Raw genomic sequence first — 27755 nt, forward strand, 5'->3', positions numbered from 1 at the left:
GAATTTTTTCCTGTCTTCGTGTGTATGTAATTTCCTAGTTTTAAAATATTATTGTTGTAATTGTCTTTTGTAAAACTGTTGATTCTGTTGATCTGTTGGTTTGATTGGAAATTGGGCCTTGGGCCGGATTGGAGGACGAGATTTTTGCTTGTAATTGTAAAATTGTGTATTTGTAAATGGAGGGCTATTTTATATAAATGAGTTATTTAAATATGTATTCCAGTTAATTGTTGAATTGTATATTTATCGTTTTTAATAAAATTGTGCTGTGATGTTACGTTGTCTGTTTGAAATTGTGACTGAACATGTGGGTGCGTGTGTATCACGACCCCAAGCCGAGATGTGACATTATCTCGGTGGAGTTCCTCTGATCACTCGGGAGTGTAACAGACTGACGTGACGTCCCCTTAGTTGTTGCAGGGTGACGATGAGAACGGACGAGACGGTAACGCTCTTGTACCAATTCCATAACCTTTTGGTTGGCGATATTAGAGAATGCTTGGTCATGTACGCGCTGGGCGTGGAACTGGGCATCGCTTGTTACGAAGTCCCATACACGGATGTTATCCGTGGTGAGACGATGAGAGCCAGGTCGTGCGGACAATCCATAGGGGAGATCGTGGTGCATGCTTATTAATTAATAGTTATGATTAGACCAAAAATGAAATTTTTGGCGTGAGTTGTAAAACAGGTATTTTGGAAAAAAGGAAATGAGATATTGTTTTTCTGCATATATGTCCGTATGGGGACGCGTGATTTCAATATTGTACTATAAATCTTTTAGATGTTATTTTGGTTAATTACTTGCTAAAATGTCATAATCTCATTGTGGTGTTTTACCCTACGATTCCGTCTTATGGTGCCGTAGAGTCTGACGCAGAGCCCGAGTATGAACCCGAGGAATAAGCTCCGCCAGAGGTTTGAGTTGGTGAGAAACTGTTCAGCGTTATGAGATTTGTTTCTCTTATGTTATTTCCTGTTTTTAATTTATCTGTTGGATGACTGTTTAATCCTTGTAAAGTTACTTCACTGTTTTTGAACAATTCTAGTACTTAATAAAGAAAGACCTTTTATTTCTCCATTGCGAATATTATTTTGTACACTTATTGCATGATGTACACACTCTGAACACTGGTCGTTGGGGTACATGATCCGTGTGGTCATCATCCCTGTGTCACAAACTCCACAAAAATAACACGTGGGGGTCGAGGGCGCCACAACCTGGGTCGTATCTTAAACTCTTCTCGACTCCTTTGAATTACTTGGTGGAGGATAAGACATGGTTGTAACAAAGGGTGGCCTTGCTGGATGCTGAAATTACCCACTGTCTTATTCAAAATCGAATGTACTCACATACAAGAAAACACTTTTAAAACATAACAGGTTACTACCTTGATCGTATCAGGAACTCGTCTAAAATTCTCCGAACTATTCGACGGAGGTTAAGGCATAGTTGGTCTAAAATGTGGCATTTCTGGATGCTCCAATTACCCACTGTGTTAGAAAAACTTGAATGCACACATGCTAAAAAAATCCAATAAACTAAAAATATGTCTACTTGGCTACCCCAACAGTACAGATATGGATTTTGATATGTATTTAGATGCATCACATATGGCAGGTAGTGTGGATTTATAGGACTATAATATCCCTATAATATAAAAATAAATAATGGGTGAACTAAATATTACAATTTCTAACACCATGACATTTTTAAATAACTAATGTATATCATACATAGGTCGGTGAAATCGATGTAGAAGGCTTGAGTGGCCTTCCATCTTCCTTTTTGCTCATCACGCTATTTCAACCAAGTATTGAGAACAACAATTAATATCAACAACCGTGCCCAAAATTAACATCAACATAAGAAATCCCTCAACATACCCTTAACACTTATCATTCCATTGCAACATGATCAGAAGCTAACCAATTGATACGTAAAAGAGTACAAAAGGCCAAAACCAAGCATACATCTCTAATTTCATGTGCATAAAGGTTTATAAGCACGAATGAAGGAAGAAAAGAAGAAAAATCTTCTACTTGTTTACAACCAACTACATACCTACTTACAATCAAAGAAATTTGTAGACAAGATCTGAGCATATCACCATCAAGTTATGAGTGACTTGCCATTTTAGTAACCTTACAACATTCTCTGATCCAATGGCCTCGGAGTATCCCTAAAATATTTGGTGATAGAAAATAAAGAGAGACTTCTTCATGAAGAATTTAAATTTCTAACTCATTTTGGAAGTATATGGTAACTGTTCATGAAATTAAAATTTTACTTGGGTCATATTGACCTGTCTTATAGAAAATACTAAATCAGGATCCAACAATCATACCTAATTCCTTAGGTTTAAATTCACTGAATTTTTAGTCAAATTAATCTCTAATTGCTTTTATGTTTTGACATGCATAATGGTTTATAAGCACAAATGAAGGAAGAAAAATCCAAACTGAAATATATGCTAGCTGTATTTACTTTGTCCAAGTGTACCAAAAGCTTCACCCTAGGCTAGAATGTAAAAGCTAGAAGAATAAAACAAGAACTCATGTGCCCTAGAAATTAACAACAATAAAAGGGTAAGTTCAAACCCTTGAACCAGGCATTGCTAACTTGCCTGAAACCAAGAAATTGATAATAGGCTGTCCTTGTGACTTAGGACCTCTGTCTCAGAACATAACTTCAGAATAAGGACGTACCCAACCCTACCATTCTTTAGATCACAAGAAAATACAATCACAAAACTGCATAACTAACAAACACAAAAACACATAAGATGATTCATGTTTGGGAAACGGAATAGAAAGAGACCCTTCATTCGGTCAATTCTTACCCTTGTCGGCGGCCCCAGACGACGGCATTAGGAAGAGGGGTATATTTTATTTTGATTTTTTCTTTTTTTTAAACCCTTATATATTTTTAAAAAAATTTACAATATTATTAAAAAATATTTTTTTAATCATTAAATAAAAAAAATTTTCAGGATAATTCATTGAACCCAACTTTTGAGGCCTTGTTTATTTTTGTAAATGAAATGAGTTGAGATTAAAGTTAAAAGTTGAATAAAATATTATTAAAAAATATTTTTTAATATTATTTTTATTTAAAAAAATAAAAAATTTAAATTATTTTTTTAATTTATGTATAAATTTTAAAAAAATGATAAAAATAATATAAAATAAGATGAAATAAATTGACAGAAATTATAAAACAAACGTGGTTGTGTTAACTTCTTCCAAACCCAAAATACAGTAAACTAAGCCCATTGAAATTGACATACCGGGTTACTTTTAGCTGAGCCAGTCGGGTTGAAACGTCCGACTGTAATGCAAAGGAAAAAAAATACTAACTATTTATTCAAACACTCTCTCTCTCGGTTGGGTTGGGTCGCGGTGATCGGAACGAAGATGGATGAGGAATTGCTGGAATTGCAGAGACAGTTCGAGTTCGCACAGCAAGCGAAATCCAGTATTCGATTATCGGATCGAAACGTCGTCGAATTGGTCCAGAAGCTTCAGGAGCTCCGTATCATTGATTTTGATCTTCTCCACACCGTCTCCGGCAAAGAATACATCACTCCTGTACCTCTCTTTCTCTCCTTTTTGTGCGCACGCGCCCAGTTTTCTCTAAGCGTATATTTGTTTCCTGACACAATTTACAGATATGACAAAGGAAAGAAAACTAGTTCATTTTCGTGTTTTATGATGTATATCAGGAAATCTTATAATCAATCTGTTTTTGGTTGATATAAACGTTTAGTCAGTAGTAGCGTTAGTTCTCCCAGTCAGATTGTGGACACTACAAGAGGCGACGTTTTATCTGTCTTTTCTTTCATACATATTTTAGTCGCCAAACAAGCAATAGGGTTCGAATTTCTCTCCGATTATTTTTTCTCTAAAAATAAATTAACTTCCTTAATTATGAGGCTGTTGTTTTTATGTGCATGTGATTGTTGGTTGAATAATTGGAATTTGATGATCCAATGCTACAATAGGAACAACTGAGGCATGAAATTGTTGCTGAGATCAAGAAATTAGGGCGTGTTTCATTGATTGATATTGCGGTCACAACGGGGGTTGACTTGTACCATGTCGAGAAGCAAGCTCAGCATGTTGTTTCTAATGATCCGAGCCTTATGTTAATTCAAGGGGAAATAATATCACAATCTTATTGGGACTCCGTGGCCGAAGAAATCAACGAGAGGCTTCAAGAATGTAGTCAAATTGCTTTGGCGGAGCTTGCTGCACAGTTACATGTTGGTTCAGAATTGATCACATCGGTGTTGGAGCCCCGCCTCGGGACTGTGGTAACTTGTCTTGCCAATTTCATGTGATTTTAGAATGTCCAAATCAAAATAATTATGATGCGGGTTTTCTTGGAATTTAGGTGAAAGGCAGGCTTGAAGGTGGGCAACTTTATACCCCTGCTTATGTTGCTCGTGTTAGTGCAATGGTTCGTGGTTCTGCAAGGGGTATTACAGTCCCGACAAATTTATCAGTGTCGTGGAGCTCGTTACAGAAACTACTGTATGAAATGGATGGAGCCAGTGGTGTGGCCATTGACATTTCATTTTTCCAATCCCTTTTTAATGGGCTTGTGAAGGAAGGCGAGGTTTTGGGATCATTACGTGCAGGAGTTCATTGGATGCCAAATGTACGTGAGATAATCTTGACCTTCTCTAATATATAGGATGTGTTTAGATTTATCTTTTCCCGAGGATGAGTTCTGATAGTTGCTAAAATGTTTTTTGGTAGCCTGTTTTTGGTATCTTATTAAATGTGGGTCTCCAAAATGTTCCCATGCTAATTCACTTTGAGAGCAAGTGTTAGCCATTTTCTTACAAATTCACTAAACACTTAGATTTTTTTAAATTCATATTTTCTTTGGATGCATAATAAATACTTTTATAAAAGAAAATAGGATGATAAGTCAAGCATACAGGGGTATGCACCAACTTCTTCTGGATTTTGTTTTTTGATTGGCACTGGGTATCCGGTAACAGCGTCTTGATGAATCCCGGGGGTGCACAGGTCCCGGCAAGGGGTTTCCCACAAGTGCACCTCAGGTAATTCAAAGGGAAAATCCCCTAGTCCAATGACCCCTAGAGATTGTTTGCACTAGTGGGATTCAAACCTTAGATCTGGAGTGACTTTCTTCTTTTGGATTTTACAATTTGAAATTGAAGATAAGGAGAGAGAGAGATTACTAAATGCCTGTCCAATCATAAAATTACGTGGGTCAAATTTTGAGGTAAGTGAATTGCATTCACTCAGATAAAAACTGTTCAAGCACTAAAATGCCAGCCTATTATACCAATGGAAGGCATAACTCAAATGCAATTGCAGTTGTGAATTACAACAGAAGGTGTAAACCAAAAAATAATTACACTAAACAACCACCACTGGAGCATCTAGAGTCCACAACCGCAATAGAAAGGAACTTCCAATCAATACACCAGCTACTCCATCCACACCAGATAACCTGCATTTCTCAATTGCACTAGAAAAGGATTTCCAATCAACACACCAGCTACAATGCAGAATCATTCTCGGTACAAAACCCTGCACCAGACCATGATACAATGTAACAGATCAACTCACCCCACACCTGGCCCAACTAAAAGCAAAAATACAAAATCCTCTTGAATAATAACTCCATGACACCATATTAAAAAAAAAACTCCCACTTGAGCTCCATGAAACCAACTTGAGCTCTTAGATGATTTAGAGAAGACATAAGCATATAAACTCCAATAGAGATGCATTCCTTCTTAGTAGCATACCTCCTCCTGACCTTCTACTTCTGCAGTAACTCCCACTGCTATCTTTCACCACAGTGAGGCATGTATACATGAATAGAATCTTCACTCAAATGTAGAACCACGTAATCTGTGGATGCTGAAAACTCCTAAGCTTGTGGCAATGTGAAGGAGTCTTATGAGCCTGCTAATCACCATGGATGAGTCTATCCTCCCCTAGAGCTGAATCCCTACCACGTAGAAATTGCTGAGAAAACTACCCGTTCTGTCAAAGTCAGCTCACCTCAAGTGTAACCACAAAGGATGGCTTCGAGAGCTCATAGGACAATCTAAGTCATTTCCATGAATCATACAAGGATCTTATAATTGAAGACCTCACTGAATCCTGTTTATTCTCGAAACCATCAATGGTATGTTGGTTCAAGGAAACAAATCTCTTATAGACCATGAAATTTGTCGTCATATGCTTCACAGTTTAGAGTATAAATTGTGAAGGCCTAGGGGTTGGCTCAAGTGATAAAGGCCTTGGTCTTGGTGGTATACTCCCTCCAAGGTCTAAGGTTCGAATCCTCTTGGGTGCAAACAATCTCTAGGGGCCATCGGACTGAGGGATTTTCCTCTTGAATTACCCGAGATGCACTTGCGGGAAACTCATTGCCGAGGCTTGTGCACCCCTGGGATTAGTCGGGATGTTGTTCTTAGATAGCCGGTGCCAGTAAAAAAGAGAGAGTATAAGTAGAAGTACCAAGTATCTTTTCTTTTAAAGGGCATTCCGAATGCTTATAGTTTCCAATTTATGGTTTTATCTTCTCTATTTCATATTGCTAGTGGCTGGCAGCCATGACGGAGATTTAGGAAGCACCCCTAAATCTTTTCAATAGTCATGGTTCTTGTTTTCTTTTTGTTACTGTTATAATTGTTTAAACAGCTTGTTTTTACACTATGTAGAATTTTGCAACAGGTCTTTGCCATTGCACAAAAGGAATGTGTAGATTCTTTCTTTTCACAGGTATGGAGTCCTCTTCTCCCACTGAATTGCGTGATCTTAACAGTATTTGTATGTCAATGTGCATATTCAACTTTATTGTTCCATTTCAGTTCTGATACTTATTCTGTTAAAGAGAGGAAGTACCTGGATCCAAGGTGCAGTCTTGGTGATGGATTGTTGTTTTGAAAAATTGTATCTTCTTTCTCTTCTTCACATGTCTTTAATTCTGTGGTTTGCTCATCAAGCTGCTCGCTACTGAGACTCCTCCCTCTTTCTAATCCATATATTTTTCCACTTTGGACATGGGAATCTTTAAACTGACTACAGGAAGAACACTACTCTCCTAGACCTCCCCCACCACCCCCCCGGCGGGAGGAGAGTAGGGATCTCTAAGAAAGTAATGACATCCAAGGACATATGAGCCTACGCTTATATTTGGTGACTAGATGGATTATGCCACTCTGCTTGTGAAATCTATGTTGTATTTGACTGATATATATATATATATATAAGCCTGAGCTTATTGCAAATTGAATGTTGTGATATACCATGAAATTGTGAAATCATTTTGATTACTAGTTTTGGACCTTTAGTCTTCTTTTTTTATTCAGAATTAATTTCTGAAAGTTTTCAATCTCATACTCTTTCCTGTTCTCTTGTTGCTGCAGAATTCCTTTATTAGCTATGAAGCTTTGCGGAAACTTGCAATTCCCCAGCCTGTTCCTTTCTTGCAGGTATTTAATGGATTTTATGTCAATTGTATGTTTGTGGAGGCTATAGGTTTTTTATGAAGTAATATGTTTGGTTTTTATCTAATCAAACCAAGGGTGTGCACTCCAATTTAGTCCAGATATCCTGAAGGTATGCCTTTAGTCACTGCATTTGTTCACCCTTCATTGATTGAGATGTTGGATGCTGCTACCGAGGATGCTCTTGAACACAATAGTTGGTGAGGGCTTGACTTAAATATTTCTCCCTTTTTAGTTTTATCTTTCTATTTTTGTTCCGTTTCAATTAGCCTTTTAACCAATTAATACAAGTCTATTCAATCACTATGACACGTACTTCACTGTGCTTACCCAGAGATGCAAGTGGATGTCACTGCATCAGGCAGCATGTTTTTCCAAGCCTAGTTTATTTGTGATACATAGATTATATTTTTCTCTTAGCTTAGTTATTTACATTTTGCTGGAACTGTTTTAGTTAGTAATTGGTTCTAGGATTTCAGTTATATGATGCAGATTAAATATTAGTCTACTAAAAAATTTATCATTTGACCCTTATATTTTCCATTCGTTCTTCTGCTATGTACTTCCAAGGGTAAGATTGTTGTTGTGTTACTTATCATGAAAAGGACACAGGAAAAGTAAGATCATTGTTGTGCAGACAGAATTTGCCAACCAAATTTTTTTCTGGTTTTGGGTTATGACCTATTAGGAGATCTTTAGGCGTTATTTGTTGTCACATTACCTAGTGGAATTCTTATGCATGAAATGTTATTTACACTCAATCAAGCACTCTCTTTTGAATTGGCTTTTATATTTATTTAAAGTTACTTTTCTAATGTAATTTCCAGTATAGCTTATACTTGATAAAAAAAAAATCCAGTATAGCTTATTATGTTAGTGCAATGTTCTCTACTTTCTTGGCTCGTATGATTGGACGGATCTATACAGGATTGATTCTCTTTCTGTATTACCTGCATCCTTCGGAGCCCAAGACGCATATAAAATTTTGTCCCTCTGTCCATCTGTTCAACTGGCTCTCAAGGTGCATTCTTGATAGCATGCAAGCTTATTGATCTAATACTTATTTTGTTAAGTCATATGATCATCTGTTTATGGTTTATTTGCAGTCAAATAGAGCACTCATTTTTGGGGAGTCCTATATATTTAGCAATGGATTTATCAAGGTATGACCCTCGAAATATATTATCGAGTTGTTAGTTTTGTGAACCTGCAGAGATTTCTGGTTGGATGAGTTCATTGGACTAGCATGTTTGATGGGATAATCGCATGGTTATATTGGCCCTTTTTTTTTTTTGGGGGGGGGGGGGGGGGGCAGGGGGAATAATATTCAAGAGTTCAAGAGTTTTATATGTGTTTGTGTTGTGTTATAAATTTACATGTAGCTGAGATTTTGGCATGAAAAATAAACCACATATTTGCCATATCAGCAATTGGGCAATATTCTTATAGAACCCTGTAGCTCAATCCACTTGATTGAAATGATTTTCAACAGCTTTTCTTCTTTGCTTCTAAAAGCAAAAAACCTAGGATTTTTAAGTAGTTGAAGAAAGCTAACATTGATATTAATTTTGCCTGTCACAAAATACTGATTTGCATTTTTGTCACTTTGTTGGTTAGGGTGTATACGATCGGATGGAGAAAGAGATGGAATCCTTCAGTGTTTCAGGTTCTTCAGGCATCGTGCTGCCTGATGATTCACACTTGGTTAACAACGCTAGAGTTGGAAATGACTCGGGCAGGGTAATTGAGTCAAATGAGACTGGTAATGAGCTTGCTAGTAGCAAACAGCCTATCGAGAAAGGACCAAAAAAGAAAAAGGGAAAATCTGCAGCTGAAAGTGGTTCTGATAACCAGGAGTATGTTCCTACAAAATCTAAGAAAAGCCAGAGGAAAGGCAAGGATTCATCTTCCTTACCAGTATCAGATTCAAAACCAGGTGCTAAGAAAGAATCAGTTAAGATAAAAGAGGAAAATCTCAGCGTTCCTTCAGAAGAATGGGTAATGCACAAGATTATGACACTGGTTCCTGATTTTGAAGAACAAGGTCTATTAATTCTGACTTTAGTTCTGTTTAATGGTGCCAATCAAAAAATAAAGTTCTGTTTAATGCTAAATATCGAAAGAATGTTGCATCTATTTCATACTCAATTTTGACATATGCAATGGCCTGATTTTGTAGGTATAGATGATATCGAAATAATTCTCAGACCTTTAGCAAACCATTTAAGACCCATGTTAATCAACTCATGGAAGGAAAGAAGGAAGTCATTATTTACAGAAAACGCGGAAAGATTGAAACGCTTGCTCGATAATTTACAAAGAAAACTCGATGAGGTTAGTGCAGATACAATGGATGTTTTAATGCATTCATTGTATCAGCTCTCTGGTATTTTAACTTTTCTATAAGGTACTTGTTTAGTTTGTTGTGCTGCATAACCTGTATGTATGTGTTTAGCTTGTTGTTCAAGAAATATGAATTCGTAACAGTTCTGAATTATAAACTGTCTCATTGTATTTATTGTTTCTGGCAGTCTTTCTTAAACATGCAGCTATATGAAAAAGCTTTAGATTTGTTTGAAGATGATCAATCAACTTCGGTAAGCTTTTTTCATAATGATCTACATTTTTAAAATGTTACTTCTTTTTATAAGTATTTGTAACATTTTTAACATGCTAATTTTTGTTATGAAATGTGTAGAAGAATACTAATTTATAATAACAGGTTATTTTGCACCGGCATTTATTAAGAACAACAGCCGCTCCCATTGTGGATACACTCTTACATGACTTGGTACCACTTGCTGAATATTTTGTTCTGAGTTTATAGTTTACTTCTGTTATGGTTTTATTGACCAAGATATTTGATGAACTGAATGGTTAAATATGGTGATTTTTCTCCAACGTAGGACATCCACAACAAATTGCGGAATGGAGTTGAAGTTGAGGAAGCCCGAAATTCAGAATCTGGCTCACTTAGTCCTGGAGAACGAAGTGCTCTTGTACGAAGAAGATCCACTTTCCTGATAAATATTTCTATAATTAGTATTTTAAAATTTCTGTTGCAAATGGTGGATCTTTGGCCTTCGCTCAAATCTGTCATTCTGGAAGAATCTGTATGGTGGTTAAATCTTTTAATATTCTCCTTTTGGTTTTTGCAGGCAAAGAGCTTTCCAGGATCTCTGTCAAATATGGCTTTTGCGGTGGTTGACGCTTTGGAAGGAAAGGTCTGTTCTTGTTTGTTAGAAACACAATTGTTTCAACTACTGGAGTCCATTGTCGTACAAATAAATGTTCTGCTTGTTATATTTTAATATTAGTCTGTTTCATTCCCTTTCTTAACCTGTGTTTTGATTGCAACAATGAATCTATAATTGGTCACAAATTTGAAGAAAAATGCAGTCAAGTTCTGCTTTCATTTCCCTAAAACATTTTCTTGAGTTGTTTACACATTCATATTTTATTATAATTTTACACACTAAATTATGCAGTTGGACCCAATCACAATTCGTGGTTTGCTATCTTCTGTAGCTGTTCCTTATTCTTCTGTTGTAATTTACGTGGAAAAGTTCCCGATTAGTTTAATCTCTGAAGGTTGATCATCAAAGAAAGAAATAATTGGAAATTTGGGAATGTTTTGTCTTTTAGAACAACTCTGGTTTGTTTAGTTACACTTCCTTGAGTGTTGGATAATTAATAATGTTGGACATTTCCCCATTTTGCCCTATTTCATTTATTTATATTGAACACACAGCTATGATTTAAAAATTGGAATGTTTGATGTGACAGCGGGTAGAAACATTCATGGATGCATTTAGAGCTCTTGTGGAAGAAAGGTACTTATACATCTTTTATTTTAGTGTCACTATGATTTCCTTATGTGGACTATGGAGCATTCATATTGCATACAATTAGCATTAACATTTGGAGCTTTATTTTCTCCAGTGGATTAGTCTTGAAAAAGCTTGACAAGAAATTGGAAAGAACACTTCTGCATTCGTATCGCAAGGTAATCGTGCTTTCAGTTCTATAAGGAAATGCCAAATTTATTAATGTTAATAAATGGGTCAGTTGCAATTTAGGGTCTGTTGTTGGCCAATATGCAAAAACTGATTTTGGAACAATTGTCACATTGGAATTTAGCATACGTAGAATCTTTGTGAAACAAATTGATCCAATTTTACTTTTTGCAATGGGTTAACTTCTTTTTTTTTTTGATAAGTAATCAAGAAGTTTTATTTATAATAATAGGCAAAGCCTAAGTACACAGGGAGTATACATGAGAAAATTATCTCCATTCAATACAAGAGCCTTAGCCCAACAACTCAAGGTATTTTTCCAATGGGTTACTAAACACTCATTTTCAACTTTAGTGGGAGGCGGCAGGCCCCACTTCAAATTCACTTTTAGAAAGTAAAACACTGACAAAAGAATCCTACTTATTGAATATCTTATGGCTGTAATATGATGAAGATGCTGATATTTCGTGCACCATCAAGTATGGCATTATCTTATTTTACAGTTCACAAAGTATGAACCAATTTCAAATTAACTGCATCTTCATCTTGCTCGTGTTATAAACCTAAAACTTTTTAGTAGTTGATAACTTAATAATATTAGGAAACAATCAGCTAAAGCATACTAGGTACCAGGCTCAATCCACCCCCAACTCCACTCCACCGGTTTTTTTCCCCACCTAATCTCTGGCAAGTAAAACTTTTTGTCAATGACTGGGACGACAGAGACGCGCGGAACTTTGTCCCAGAGGATAAACTTGTTGATGGGGAACTCAGAATGAGTCTATGATTTTATGGCTTATAGAGCTTATTTCTCATGTGCTCTGTGTCATTATTATGTTCAGGATTTAACATCTCAAGTCTCTGTTGAAACTGACCCAGTTTCTCTTCTGCCAAAAGTCATATCTTTGCTATATATACAGGTCAGTTAACTTATTTTTATATGTTACTAATCATTTTCTCTGTTACTAACGTTACCTTTCTCTTGAATAGGTTCACCATAAAGCTCTTCAGGCCCCTGGAAGGGCAATTTCTGTTGCTGTTTCCCGGCTGAAGGTATGATAATATTCATCACAAGAGAAGATGCTTTTATAGTATATTCTTGTCTTTGAGGCGACTGCAAACCTTTCATATATATTTTTAGTAACTATCCTTAGGAAGCCTTGAAGAGAAATAAAATGTAACCTTCGCATGAGGAAAACATGGATGGTAGACAAGCTGAGATGATAGACTTGGTTAAGATGGTCAAAGTGTTGCAAGTATCTGATTAGAAGATCAATGAACTAAAGGTGGTTACTTGAGTTAACAGTGTAGAAGGAGAAAAAGACTACTGGTACTTATTCTGTGAATGACTTCACTGGATGGCATCCAGCTTATGTGTGATAAGTTGAGATGTCAGAGATGTTAACAAACTGTAGATAAGATCTGAAAATCTGCCGCTCTCTCATTTTTTGGCTAAAATATGATTGCAGAAGGCGGTGATTCTGGAATATAGAATATAATTGCCATTAATTTGTAGAGGTTGTGTGGCTATCAGTTCTGGGAGGAAGCGTGCTGCGTAGTTTTTAGGTGTGGATTCTGTTGGCATGTCTTTTTACTGGAATCTTAGGGTCAGCACCCGTCTCCTGGATCAATTTGTGAACTTTACTTTGGATTTGGAATTCAGATGTATACATAAGTGGATCGTTCAGCCTATCATTTGTGTCAATGATTTTTTTTTTTTGGACCAAATAGTACCTCCTGCTCATAAACAAGAGGTGAAATTTGAACTTGTCTTCTATCATGAGTTTTATTTACCTATAAAAATTTATTATTTAAAAAAATGCAAATGATTTGGTAGCCTGTATTTTTGTGTGGGCTGGGCGTGTACAAGAGAGCCTGTGAAATTGGCTTGTTGTGCAATGTGCGTGGTAGTTGGCACTGATGAATTTCAATGGCTTTTTCTGCAACATACGATTATTGCTGATGAAGGGCAAAATTTTCCAATCTGTGGTCAGACCGTCGTTTTGGATGGCCAAGGATACAAGGAGTCTCCCTCTGAGATTTGCAAGGCTCATTTTGATAGCTTCAATAAGGCAGCCACCACTTAACCTATCTTCGGATTATAAGATTTATTTGTCCATACATGAAGAATCAATTCCCTAGAATTTCTGCACACAGCAGCTGGTACCAAAAATGTTATTGCAGACCACAATATTAATTGACTTTATAGAAGTCTTGGAAAGGAGGAAAGCAAGAATGGTCAGGTTATGATGTTTTTGGTTTTCCATGCCTGTAGATGCATTCGGTCCAATCTTTTCATTGATTGCCTTGCTCCTTATCAACCAGATTATATCTATCACAATAGCTGAAATTGGATGGAATGGTTCACTTCTTTCTGGATTACGTTGAGGGTAGGGTTTGGCTTGATGACTAGCCTAACACACATACTTGAGATTGGCCAACAGCCAGTTTGATTCTTGCAAAAGTGGCTCATGGGTTTCTTCTTTTGTGTTGCATATGGGACTGGCCGATGAATGTTCTTCTGGAGAAAAAGAAAAGAATGTTGCAATCTTGCTGTGGGTTGGCATGATATTCTAAGCCACTTTCCGTAGTATATATTTAAGTCTGTCCTGAATTCTAGCCTCCCTTAGCATATTTGGTTCATATTGTGTTGGCAGTCCTGATGATATGGTTTGTCGATGGGTGTAGGCTGATTGGACTGAAAATTTTCCCTGTTTGTGCTTATGTTTTGTGAGTCCTTGAGGAAGATGGATGTTTAGGATGTTGTTGGTATTGTCATGGTCAATCAGACTCTCGGGCATGTTTGGGGGGGCATGAGACACAAAATTCTTATCTCATCTCATCTCATCATTACACCTTTTTCAAATCATCATACAAAATATAATAAACTATTCAACTTTTTCAAATCTCAATTCAACTTTTTCAATTCCCAAAACAATAATAATATTAAAACATAATATTTTAAACTTTCAAACAAAATACAAAATTTTCATTTCACCCCCTAAACCTGCCGCACTCCCCAATGTCTAGCGTTGTTTGTGATGGGACCCAAGAATCTTCCCAAGTGCTTATAGAAGAACTGTCTTGACTTGAAGACAAGTACCTTTCGTGAGGAGATCTCTTATTCTCTTGATGCCCTTCTAAATCCAAAAATTGTGTTGTTTTGTTGGGCTCTTGGAATTGTTTTGTTGGTAGGTTTCTTCCCCTAAGGTTTGGACTTGTATTCAATTACAGTTTGTTTTTTTTTTTTTTATTAGTAAAAGAAAGATATTATATAAATGAATGAAATAGATATAGTCCTTTTACACAGGAAGTATACATAAGAACTCCTAACTACATTCTAAAGACGGTAAAATAAAGACAAGAATTCCTGAACATTATCCCCATGTAATACAATAGTGGAAAACCAACACATTAGAGTATGGAGAAAAAAATTCTTCAACTCAATCATTGAGCGTTCCTTATCTTCAAAGCAACGTGCATTCCTTTCCGTCCAAATACACCACATGATACACAACTGAATCATCTTCCATACCGCTACCACTTGATGACTGCCTTGCATGTTTGGCCAACAATCCAACAAATCCACCACCCTCATAGGCATAACCCAAGCAACATCAACCCTTAGAATGATTTCATCCCACAACTCCCTTGTTAACTCACAGTATAATAATAGATGGTTCACAGATTCTCCATTCTTTTTGCACATGTAACATCAATCCAACACTACACAACCTCTCTTTCTCAAATTTTCTGTGGTCAATATCTTCCCAAGAGCAGCACTCCATACAAAAAAAATTACTTTCAAAGGCACACGAGACCTCCAGATACTCTTCTAAGGAAACGGAATACTACCAAGTTGTGTTGTTAAGATGCTGTAATACGCCTTCACTGTACATATATTGTGGTTATTAAGCCACCACTTCAAACTATCTCGTTGTGCCGTAGGAGTCTCCATCAAATATAATAAGCTGAAAAATTCTGACACTACAGGTAATTCTCAATCATGGAAATCCCTAATAAAAGGAACATTCCAGTGCTGCACACCATAAGAGTATACACGCACATCTGCCACTGTAACTTCCTTGTTAACCACAATACGTTATAAGGCTAGAAAAGCCCTTTCCAATGCATAATCTCCACACTACACATCCCTCCAAAATCTGATACAAGCGCCCTCACCAACTGCAAAGTGTATTTGATTTACAAAACATGGATATCCCTTCCTTATATACTTCCATAAACCCACACCATACCTCCCTCTCACTTCCTTAGAGCACCAACCACCCCAATCGACCCCATATCTAGCATCAATAGTTTCCTTCCACAATGATCCCCTTTCTAGGTGATATCTCCAGAGCCATTTTCCCAATAAAGCTTTATTAAAACTTCTCAGGTTACACACTCTCAACCTCCCATTCACAACTGAGGCACATACAGTTTTCCATCTAACAAGATGGAACTTCTCCTCCTCCCCCATGCCTCCCCATAAAAATGCCCTGAAGAGTTTCTCCATTTTGTTCACCACCCCTACAGGCATAGGAAACAAAGATAGAAAATATGTAGGGAGGTTAATGAGTGTACTCTTGATGAGGGTGAGGCGACCCCCTTTTGATAGATACACCCGTTTCCAACCAGCCAGCCTTTTCTCTATCTTCTCCACTACTCCATTCCATATAGCTCTATTCTTGTAAGTTGCTCCCAGCGGGAGGCCCATATATTGTCAAATTGGTCTGAATCCCCTTTTCATAGGGTTTGCTTTCATTATAGAGAAAAGATTTACATATTGATTGCCAGAATTCTAGCACCTAAAAAACTATACAAGGTAAGGATTTTCAATCTTATTTACAGGCTAATTATCTGCTAAATACAATCTAGATATGAAGGAAAAACATTCCTAAAATAGTTCACATCAAATCTCGTAACATCTCCCCTCAAATTGATGCTGGTAGATCAAGAAGCATCAATTTGTCAACCAAGAACTGATGCCGGTGCCGAGAAAGAGCTTTGGTGAATATATCTGCAGTTTGATGTTCAGTTGAAATGTGAGGAAGAGTAATCACATGTTTGTCAAAGGATTCACGTATGGAATGACAATTGACTTTGATATGTTTCGTACGCTCATGGAAGACAGGATTAGTCGCAATTTGAATAGCACTGGTATTATCAGCATGAAGAGGAGTAGAATGAAGCTGAGGGAAACCAAGTTCACCCAATAACCCACGAAGCCATGTGATCTCCGAGCATGCAGAAGACATAGCACAATACTCAGACTCAGTGAAGGACTTGGAAACTCTGTCTTGTTTCTTACTCTTCCAAGAAATGAGTGCATTGCCTAAAAACATGCACCAGCCAGTAACAAAGCGATGAGTATCTACACATCCGGCCCAATCAATATCACTATACCCCACCAACTGTAAGGAAAATTCCTTAGGAAAAAACAACCTGCGTGTAGAGGTACCCTTCAGATATCATATAATGCGGCGGACAACGGCTAAGTGAAGATGTCGAGGGGCCTGCATAAATTGACTGACTTGCTACACAAAAAAAAATGTCAGGATGAGTAATCGTCAAGTAGTTCAAACTCCCAACGAGTTGCGGATACAAGGATGGATCTGATAAGCTCGCCTTCCTCCTGACGAAGCTTAAGATTTACCTCCAAGGGAATAAGAATAGAATTACCCGATTGGAAACCAGCCAATGAAATCACTTCCTGTGTGTATTTGTGCTGGTGTAATAATGTACCAATCGAAGTAATCTGCACCTCAAGGCCAAGAAAGTATTGCAGGGAACCAAGATCTTTCATGTGAAAAGAAGTCTTGAGATTCTGTTGTAATTGCTTAATTAACTCAGTATCAAAGCCAGTAATCACAATGTCGTCAATATATACTAGAAGCAATACAATTCCTTCAGAAGTCTTGCGAAGAAATAGAGAGGAATCAAACTGACTCTTGAGTAAAGTGAAAACCAAGCAGAGTAGAGCGAAATTTATCAAACCATGCACGTGGAGCCTATTTCAGTCCATACAAGGATTAGTGTAGCTGACAAACCTCTGAGGAAGGTGTAGCAAACATGCCTGGAGGTGGAGACATATAGATTTCTTCTTTCAAATTCCCATGTAGAAAAGCATTCTTCACATTCATCTGCCGGATAGACCACCCCTGCGACGCAGCAATGGCCAAGATGGTCCGTACAGTAGTCATTTTAGCAACATGGGCAAATGTCTCTTTATAATCAATACCATACTCCTGCCAGTTCCCAAGTTCCACGAGACGGGCCTTATAACTGTCCAGTGAGCCATCAGACCGAAACTTGACTGAGTATACCCATTTACAACCAATAGGTTTGACACCAGAGGGACAAGTCCCAAGATCCCAAGTGTGATTGTCTTGAAGAGCTTGGATTTCTTCTTGCATAGCCTGCTGCCAACATACTTGGGTGGCTGCCTGACTATAAAAGTGAGGGACAGAAACAGTGTCGAGAGTGGCAATAAGCGAGGTATGAGGAAAACCATAATTATTTGGTGGATGTATAACCCGGGTGGAGTGCCGAGGTATAGGAACTGCAGAATCAGATGACGGAGCAGTGTCTGGAAGAGGCGTTGAAGGAGGACGTCTATGATACACCAAACCTTGTTTAAATCGCTCAATAGAAGAAGACACATCATCAAAAGCTGGTAGAAGAGTAATAGGAGAATCATAAATAATCTGAGACTGAAAGAAATATTGATTTTCGAAGAAAATCACATTCCGGGAGATTCGGAATTTGTTTGCATGAGCATCATAACAAACAAATCCTTTCTGAGTAGGGCTATATCCCATAAAAGCACACGTGACAGACTGGGCAGCAAGTTTGTGACGATCAACATGTGGCAGATAAACAAAACAAACATACCCAAAAGTATGAAAGGATTGATACTCAGGAGATATGTCAAATAATCGAAAATATGGAGAATCATAATTTAGAGTGGCAATAGGTAAACGATTGATCAAATAAACAGCAGTCGATAAAGCTTCTACCCAAAACTTAGATGGTACAGAAGAATCAATCAATAAAGTATGAACATCTAAGAGATGATGATTCTTACGCTCAGCGACTCCATTTTGTTGAGGGGTATAAGGACAAGAACGCTGGGAAACGATTCCTTTTTGCTGAATATAAGTCTGAAAGGAATGAGACATATATTCCCCCCTGAGTCGGAGCGTAAGATTTTGATACAAGTACTGAATTGTGTCTCGACAAACGCAACAAATTTTTGAAAAATGGAAAACACATCAGCTTTAGAACGGAGAAAATAAATCCAAGTAAATCGACTATAATCATCGATAAACGTCACAAAATAACGATATTGATCATGAGAAACAATAAGACTAATACCCCAAACATCAGTATGCACAATCTCAAAGCAATGAGAAGCACGACTACCATGCGTAGGAAAAGGTAAAGTTTTACTTTTACTAAGACGACAAGTAGCACAATCAAAAGATACAGGAGAAGAAGAAAATAAATCTTTATTGTCCAAAAAATCATGTTTCAAAAGATGAGTCAAGACAACAGAACTAGGATGACTCAATTTCTTATGCCAGACTTCATTATTATTGGCAGTAGCCGTACAAGCAAAAGAAACAACATTAGGAATAGAAAACTGTAAAGGAAATAGACGTTCCACTTTAGGCCCCTTCGTGATAACCGTCCCTGACACCTGATCCTGCACAAGACAACCACCACGAGAGAAGTGAACATCACAGTTATTATCCACCAATTGTCCAACAAAAATCAAATTGGTAGATAATCTAGGAGAGACAAAAACATTTCGAAATGAAGAGCCCAAAGTACCAACAGTAATAGGAAGTGTACTACCATGAGCAATCTGAATAGTCTACGTGCCTCCATACTTACGAACACCATGGAGACCCGTCGTACTACCAGTCATATGATTTGATGCACCCGAATCAACAATCCAAGAAGAAATGGAGTTAGGATCCGTACCTTGCAGGCCTAAAGCCGTAAAAGCAGACAAAATCATTTGTTAGACCATGGCAGGTGTGAGAACAGATGAATCAGAGCTTACAATGGAGGGAGCAGAAGAAGACGAGGGCTGAATAGTAGCTTGAAAAGCTTGGGATTGGCTATTCTGAGGCCGCACTCGACAGTCTTTGATGATATAGCCCTCCTTGCAATAGTTACAAACTTTCTTTGGACAGTTGCGAGCAATATGACCGAACTCCTTGCAACTGAAACACTGCAACTTGTTCCTCCCTCTCCCTTGAGCTGCATAGGCTACATTCACAGCCTCAGAAAAGACCTTCTTAGAAGTCATACCCATCTGAGTGGATAACCGCTGTTCTTCACGCAATAAATCTCCCAAGCAAATATCCAAGGAAGGAACCGGATTACAGTTCAATAAACTGGCTCGAACAGGCTCAAATTCAGGTCGAACCTTCATAAAAAATTGATCGCGTTGACTCCCAGCATGAACCGCCTGAAGAGTCGCAAGTGCCGCAGTGGGAACCTTAGCATGGACAATAGTAGAATACTCGCTCCAAAGATTAATAAAACCAGAATAAAATTGCTCAATGGTCAAATTACCTTGGGTGTAATTGCTAATTTCCAACTCTAATTGGAATTTCCGAGCACTGTGGTCTTGGTGATAAATATGATGCATGTAGTCCCACGTAGCCTGAGCTGTAGTAAAACAGTGAAGATTGGTAACAAGATGGGGCTCAATCGTCCCCAATAGAGAGGAGATCACCTTAGCATCCTTGACCTCCCATTGGGCAAATTCCTTTTCATCAGTGGGAACTCAAACAGAGCTATCAATATGATTGGATAATTCTCTCCCTTTCAAGAACATTTTAAATTAAAATGCCCATATAGAAAAATTCTTTCCAGTAAATCGTACTATGGTATTTTCAATAGACATGATGAAAGCCCACTAAAAAAATCAGCCCAAGTAGTTAAAAAAAATAACAGCAAGCCCAAATCAATTCAGTTCCAATTTCAAATGAAAAAGAGGCCCAAGCATGCAAGACAAATAAGAGAAAAGCCCACGGGCAGACTACATAGGTCCATGAAAGAGTAAAAGAAAAGGTAAACAACCCAGCACAAAGACTCGACAGACTGATACCTGCCCATCACCCAGCACAGACGGCAACAGACGTCGCCGATCACCTCGCCACCACCACAGAGAGAGCCAACGTGCCCGCAACGACCCAGCCACCACAAAGCGATCACCGAGAGAGAAAAGACAGCCCAAAACCAGAACAACGGCCACCAAGAGAAGGTTGAACACCACTCAACCACCATAGAAAACGTCGAACACCATCCCAGAAAACGTCGAACACCACCACAGAGGAGGTCGACTGCCACAGAACAATAAACCCACAACGTGGTTCACACAGAAAGGATCGACACACAAAGAGCAAGATGGAACTTGCTGAAACAGAGGAAAAAAAAAAAAAATCTTCCCGTCGTACATGAAGGATTAAGACCACAAAGATGAATATCAGAGTAGGGGCTCTGGTACCATGTCAAATTGGTCTGAATCCCCTTTCCATAGGGTTTGCTTTCATTATATAGAAAAGATTTACATAGTGATTGCCAGAATTCTAGCGCCTAAAAAACTATACAAGGTAAGTATTTCCAATCTTATTTACAGGCTAATTATCTGCTAAATACAATCTAGATATGAAGGAAAAACATTCTTAAAATAGTACAAATCAAATCCCGTAACAGATATTTCATTGGGAGCGAGGACACCTTACAATCCAAAAGGCTTGCTAAACTTAGGATATTAGAGACCTCACCTACATGAACCATCTCAGACTTGCCCAGATTCACTATTAACCCTAACACTGCTTCAAAGCAGAGTAGCATAGCTCGTAAAGTTTGGATCTGGCTACCAGTCGCTTCACAAAATACTAACGTGTCATCTGCAAAAAGAAGATGTGAAATGATAATGGAACCACCAGAACCATTGCCCACCTGAAATCCCGATAAGAAACCTCCCCCAACAACAGCCTGCACCATCCTACTTAAAGCCTCCATAACTATAACAAGTAGAAGAGGAGATAGAGGATCTCCCTATCACAATCCCCGCGAGCTATCAAAAAAACCAGCAGGTGTGCTATTAACCAGAACCGAGTGGTTGAAATACAATGACGCATCCATGCAATCCACCTATCTCCAAAACCAGTTCTCTCAAGCAAATATAAGAGAAAATCTCATTTCACATGATCATATGCCTTCTCCATGTCAAGCTTGCACAGAACACCTAAACTTCCCTCTCGTAATCTGTAGTCCAAGCACTCATTTGCAATGAGTACTGAATCAAGAATGAGAATTGGGATGCTAGCAAGCACCTTCGAAATAATCTTGTAGACGCTACTAACCAGACTTATAGGCCGAAAGTCTTCAATAGATGATGCCCCATGTTTCTTGGGAATGAGAGCAATAAAGGTCGCATTCACTGACTTTTCAAACTTTTGGAAAGAATGAAATTCATTGAAAACCTACAAAACATCACCTTTTACTATGTCGCAGCAGGTTTGAAAGAAACCCATCGTAAACCCATCCGGTCCCGATGTTTTATCCTTAGCCATGCCCGAAATGACTTTATAAATCTCTTTTTCACCAAAAGGTCTCTCCAACACTTACACTTTGTGGGTCAATTGCCTCAAAATGCAAAGCATCAAGCTTTGGCCTCCAATGAACCGATTCTAAAAGAAGGGTCTTATAGTACTGAACTATATGGTTTTCTAGCTCGGGTGGAGAAGATAGTACCTGAGAACCTGATTTAGGAGACTCAATAGCATTGTTACGCCTATGTGAATTGGCCATTTTGTGAAAGAACTTTGTACACCTATCACCTTCTTTCACTCAAAGAGCCCTGGATTTTTGATGCCATGAAGTCTCTTCTAACAACAAAACCCTCTCCAAATTTGCCATAACCATGCCCTTCCTCAATACCACATCTTCCAAATTATCTCCCAAGAACTCTTTCTCTTCTAAGTCTTGCAGTTCCTCCATCAGTATACCCTTCTGATTGTCGATGTGACCAAACACCTCCAAATTCCACTTCCTCAAGTCTTGTTTAAGAGCCTTCAATTTGCCTGCAAGAATGTAACTAGGGGTACCAATATACTGATACGAAGACCACCAAGCACGTACCATCTCTACAAACCCATCCGCTGTAATCTACATATTTTCAAACTTAAAATATCTGCACCCCCTGTGAATACCCCCACAATCCAAAAGGATAGGAAAATGATATGAACTGACTCGAACTAATCGTTTCTGACTTACTTTCAGACATTTAGCTTCTCACGAAGGAGATACCAGTAATCTATCTAATCTCGACCAAACCCATCGATTTGACGAAGTTTACTCTCCCCCTGCCAAAGGGAGATCCATGAGATCTAGATAAAAAATGAACTCATTGAATTCCTCCATAGCCATAGAATGTCGACAATGTCCTGATCGCTCACTAGGAAAGCGAATAGTGTTAAAATCACCCCCATGCACCATGGCACATCCCATAAGGAGTATATACGTGCCAACTCCTCCCACAATCCTCTCCTAACCCTATCCACGTTAGGACCATAAGAGCTTGCAAATGCCCATTCTCATCCATTCACCACATTTTTAAATAGAGTCGCAACCGAAAACTCTCCAATATACTCTTCAATCAACTCAACCATTCTTTTATTCCACATAAGTAACACTCCACTTGAGGCTCCCACTAAGGCCAAATAAGTCCAACCCACATAAGGGCACCCCCATAAACTTCTCACAATTTTTCTATTAATCTATCGCAACTTTGTTTCTTGCAAACACACTACATCCCCCTTCCACAACCGCAATAACGATTTAATACTACTGCGTTTATTGCGATCATTGAGCCCCCGAACATTCCATGATAGAATCTTAGACTTCATAATAAAACTATGTTGCCCCTCTCTCTCGACCTATCTCTTCCACCACTTCCTTCTTTCACATCATAGTTAACGGAGCAAGTTAACGTTTTAAGTTTCCTATCGCGTTTTGAAGCTGACTTCGAATGGCTATCCTCAAGAGCTACAAGGAGAGCCTTAAATTGTTCTTCATAGCCTCCAAACGAAATCCCAATAACAACTTGAATCTCTTCTACTTTCTTGAAACCCACTTTGATGAAACGCTCCCATTATTAGAATTGGGAGGAAGTGTACACAAAGGAGTTAGACTAGCCCCCTCCTCATCTGCAGGAGTAAAAACAGCCAACTCCGAGCCACACATTGAATCTGGTTCCCCACTGGCAGGGATAGACAAATTTAACTTTACAGCCCCATCCCCAACCTTATTCTCTTCAAAAGAGACCATCTTTAGTGATAGAGGGTCTATTGGAGACCCCAGTATAGGGATAGACACAACTGACTGCACAGGGCTCACCAATGTGCCTTCCATCCCTCCACACGGCAAATACTATGTATTTCCCAAAAACAACCCACGACTCGGCGACGGGAGCTCACCCAAAAACCCTTCTTCTACCAGCGAGAGTAACCCAGAAGCTTCATTTGGCCCTTCGACCACAACGCACGGCTGAGTCTGTGCACTCCCCGATGGCAACCCACCTTGCGATGACGGAGGATCAACCCTCACGTTCTCCACCACAATAAATTCCTTTGCGATCTTGCCATCCTCCAAAACTCTCCGCCTAAAAGACTACTGGCACACCGTCGAGCTCGACCGCGACCGACGGTTCTTTCTGTGCCGGTGGGAAGATCGGCGCGGCGCTTATCGGCGCCATCAGAGGCTGGCTCGGCACCTGGGCCGATATTTCGGTCTCCAGCTGCTTAGCCCTCTAGGTTTTTTTTTTTTTTGGGCCTACGGCTTGGCCTAGAGCCAAGCCCATATTAGCCGATGAGCCTTTACCAAGACCAGGCACAGGTTTCTCAAAGCCCACAAACGGGCCCAACTCTATCCCCGAATCACGGCCCAAGCCATTATCTTTACTAACACCTGAAACACAGCCCATACCCAACCTCAACACTGCTTTGCCCTTAACGCAGCGTTTTAACCAATCTATTTCCTCTAATAAATTTCCAACTTTTTTCTCCATCTCCCCCAGCACCCTTCAAATGTTTTCCTGATTTGGGCCCAACAGTACACTGCCATGCACAATCTCTGCAGTTCCCACGCCTGTCAGCCCAGCACTCACGGCTCGAGCCTTGCCCTTATGTGTTTGGAGCACTTGACTGTACGACTGAGCCCCAACTGCCATCCACGAAGGAGCACCACCACCACCCGTAAACATCTTCGGGTTCCCATCCTGAACCATACCACCTCTGCTTCTCACACTCGAAACAGAGGAAGGAGGACTGAGCTCCTTCAGAGTAACTCCAAAGTTCCTCCACCCCTCTTCCTTCCTTCCTTCCGGCATCAATAGCATACCTCTCCTCTTTTCATGCCCAAATTCTGAAATGAAGATAAAACAGCCGTTGTTGTTACAACCTCTCCTCATCATTAAAACATTATTTCCCTTTCTACGAGTTCTCAGGAACTCTACAGGGCCCAAAGTAGCTGCACATTCCCTAACCATTGAACCCAACCATCCCAGGGCTTCATGGTCCAAAGAAATGTATTTCACCACACGACAGCTGCTCTCAGTGATTCTTCACCACTTATCATTCTCCTTTCTGAACTTCAAAACTTTCTGATCAATAACCACCTCTCTGCACAACCCCGTCCTAGCCAACCAACACAATAACTCAGACTGGACTAATACCCTAATCACCACAATGCGATGTTGCCATTAATGCAGCACTACCAACTGCAAGCAGAAAAAAAAGCAATGAAAGAAGAAATGTATGGAGAGAAAACTTTTTAAGAGAGAGAAAATGTAACTCTATTATACACTACCAAGATAACAAGATTTAGTAGGTGAATGTATGCTGAGCATAAAGAACATAAATTGTGTCAGTTACAGTATGTTTGGACGCATCATCATAGTTTGGAAACTAGAGTCCGATTGATATACATTTTCTTCATGCCAAAACCCCTGGCTTTTCTAGGTAAGCAGATTGTATCCCATGCTTAGTGGTGTAGTGCCATTTCCCCATCATAAGTTTTTTAACAGCCAATCTGGAAATGACCTTCGCTTCCCCACTTGTGATCTTCTTTTGAACTCTGCTTTTATTTCTTCAAACACCAGCTTTTGGGATCTGTGCATGAAGACCAGGAGTACTGGATATCAAATTAGAACTTGTATAATTTTTAGTGGGCCAAGACATTTTAGAATTTAAATCCTGTGAAACCTACAATGAATTTGACCCACTGAGACAGCCCCAGGGGGTCTTATGTGCTGGGCTAGGTTGTAGGTGCTAATTACCAACCATGCTGTTAACTGATGGTTTTTAACCTTAGTAGTCTTACTTGAAACATTCTCTGTTATTGGGTTCTGTAAATGTCTTTCCCATAACCGTGTATAAATTTTCCAGGAGAAAGTAGATGATTCAGCATACAAGATCTTAACAGATTACCAAACTGCAACGGTGACACTTTTAGCACTAATATCGGCTGCTACTGGCAATGTGAGTAAATGTGCATTTCGCTCATTAGATTCTTGATTTTAGTAGATCTGCATTGTTACAACTAAACCATAAAGTCGGGCTTGAGAAACTTATTCTCTTGGTCCTGCTTTAAAATAGATCCCCACGGTTAGGACCTAAAGAGATATTCATTAAGTAGATTTATTATTAACGTGATAAACTATGTTTTCTGTACTGATAATATATTAGGCTTCAGACATATTTTTCTTATTTGAGAGCAGTTAAGATCCTAAAATGTTTATTTTAGGTTTTGGTCTCTTGCTAATCAACTTCTGCGTTTGTTAGGAAGAAGATGACTGTTCATCTGATAGAATTTTGACTAAAAGGGAACTCCTGGAGAACCAAATGCCAGCATTGAAAGGCCTGGTTTTGAGCTCCTAACAATCCTGACTCGTCATGAAGTCAATTTTCTAAAGGCCAACATGAAGTCTCTCTCTCTCTCTCTCTCTCTCTCTCTCTCTCTCTCTCTCTCTCTCTCTCTCTCTCTCTATATATATATATATATATATATCTGAAGCATTTATAGGGATTTCTGCGAAACTATAAATTATAATTTGGATTTAGTTTCATTGTTGTTGGGCCTACGTCTTTTATATTGCTCTATATGATATTTCTATTGAGCTATCAATCCATAAGAATCAATATATTTCTCATGGAAATATAGGTGTATCTTCGAAATTTTGTGGTAAGGAAATTTTTGGGTACTCAGTAAAGGCATCCAATCAGCAAGATAATTACGTGTTGATAACGTGTTCAAGGAGGGTACGGTTCAGATGCGAGTAACTTCAATGACTGCACTCAATATGCACTCGACCCACATGCTACCACACAGGCATTATTTGAAGTGATTTTATCATTTATCAACTTTATTTTTAAGTTTTTCCTTTTCTTGAAATAAGTTGGAAGTTCAAATATGTTGCTAAAAAATGCCACACCAACACATAAGGGTGGCAATATGTGACATGATCTGTTAACTTAACACGAACACGACACAATAAAAGCGGGTTAGGGTTTAGCCTTAACTAGTTCGGATCAAAACTGGTTGATTCGTTAATACACGATTGCTTAACGAGTTGATAACGGGTCAACCCGTTTTGACCCATTATGACCCGTTAAGAAAGTTAAAGTTATAATTATATCTTTATACCTAAAAATAAAATTGTTAGGATTTTAATTTCGATATTTTTATTGTTTGAATTGTAATTTTGGACTTGTAGTTAGTTTTATATTGTTTTTTATAGATATTGTGATTTTAACAGTTATATTAAATTATACTAAACTTAACTAGGTTAAACGGATTAATTTCGGATTTGTTCAACCCATTTATATAAACAGGTCAAAATGGGTTGACACGATCCGTTATGTTAACGGGTTGCGTTAGGGTTTGAAATTTTGACACGATAAGCTTAACGGGTTGGGTTAGGGTTAACCTATATAATATAATATACATGTCTTGACACGACACGAATACGACCCATTAACACGATTTGACACCCCTACCCACACAACTGATTGTTCAACCAACTCCAACTGTAACTCCACTAACCCAACCAATTTTCACGTCTTACTCCTATTAAATGTAAAACAAGAACAAGCTATTGAATTAGGATGAAATACTGCATAAATTCAAGTCTATTGTAGATACAAAA

General features: G+C 38.5%; 1 protein-coding gene across 1 annotated transcript; it reads left to right on the top strand.

The window, feature by feature from the left end:
• Nucleotides 1-3327: 3327 nt before the first annotated feature.
• On the top strand, nucleotides 3328-26675 carry LOC108993960 (E3 UFM1-protein ligase 1 homolog). Its single transcript, XM_035685389.1, has 20 exons — nucleotides 3328-3591; nucleotides 4005-4316; nucleotides 4397-4663; nucleotides 6730-6777; nucleotides 7425-7490; nucleotides 7602-7705; nucleotides 8433-8526; nucleotides 8612-8668; nucleotides 9123-9549; nucleotides 9685-9839; nucleotides 10037-10102; nucleotides 10228-10296; nucleotides 10412-10504; nucleotides 10664-10729; nucleotides 11292-11338; nucleotides 11448-11511; nucleotides 12364-12441; nucleotides 12512-12574; nucleotides 25996-26088; nucleotides 26392-26675. The coding sequence occupies exons 1-20, from the start codon at nucleotides 3337-3339 to the stop codon at nucleotides 26485-26487; spliced, it is 2520 nt and encodes an 839-aa protein (XP_035541282.1). The 5' UTR covers nucleotides 3328-3336; the 3' UTR covers nucleotides 26488-26675.
• The last annotated feature ends 1080 nt before the right edge of the window (nucleotides 26676-27755 follow it).

The sequence above is a fragment of the Juglans regia genome, chromosome 14 (assembly GCF_001411555.2).
Source record: "Juglans regia cultivar Chandler chromosome 14, Walnut 2.0, whole genome shotgun sequence".
NCBI classification, from domain to species: Eukaryota; Viridiplantae; Streptophyta; class Magnoliopsida; order Fagales; family Juglandaceae; genus Juglans; species Juglans regia.

Bases quoted from the DNA above. Each gene is read 5' to 3' on its own strand.
- LOC108993960 (XM_035685389.1), top strand. From the start codon at position 3,337: ATGCAAAGGAAAAAAAATACTAACTATTTATTCAAACACTCTCTCTCT. The intron at 9,550-9,684 runs GTCTATTAATTC...CTGATTTTGTAG, and splicing joins TCCTGATTTTGAAGAACAAG to GTATAGATGATATCGAAATA. The intron at 10,505-10,663 runs GTACGAAGAAGA...TGGTTTTTGCAG, and splicing joins CTGGAGAACGAAGTGCTCTT to GCAAAGAGCTTTCCAGGATC.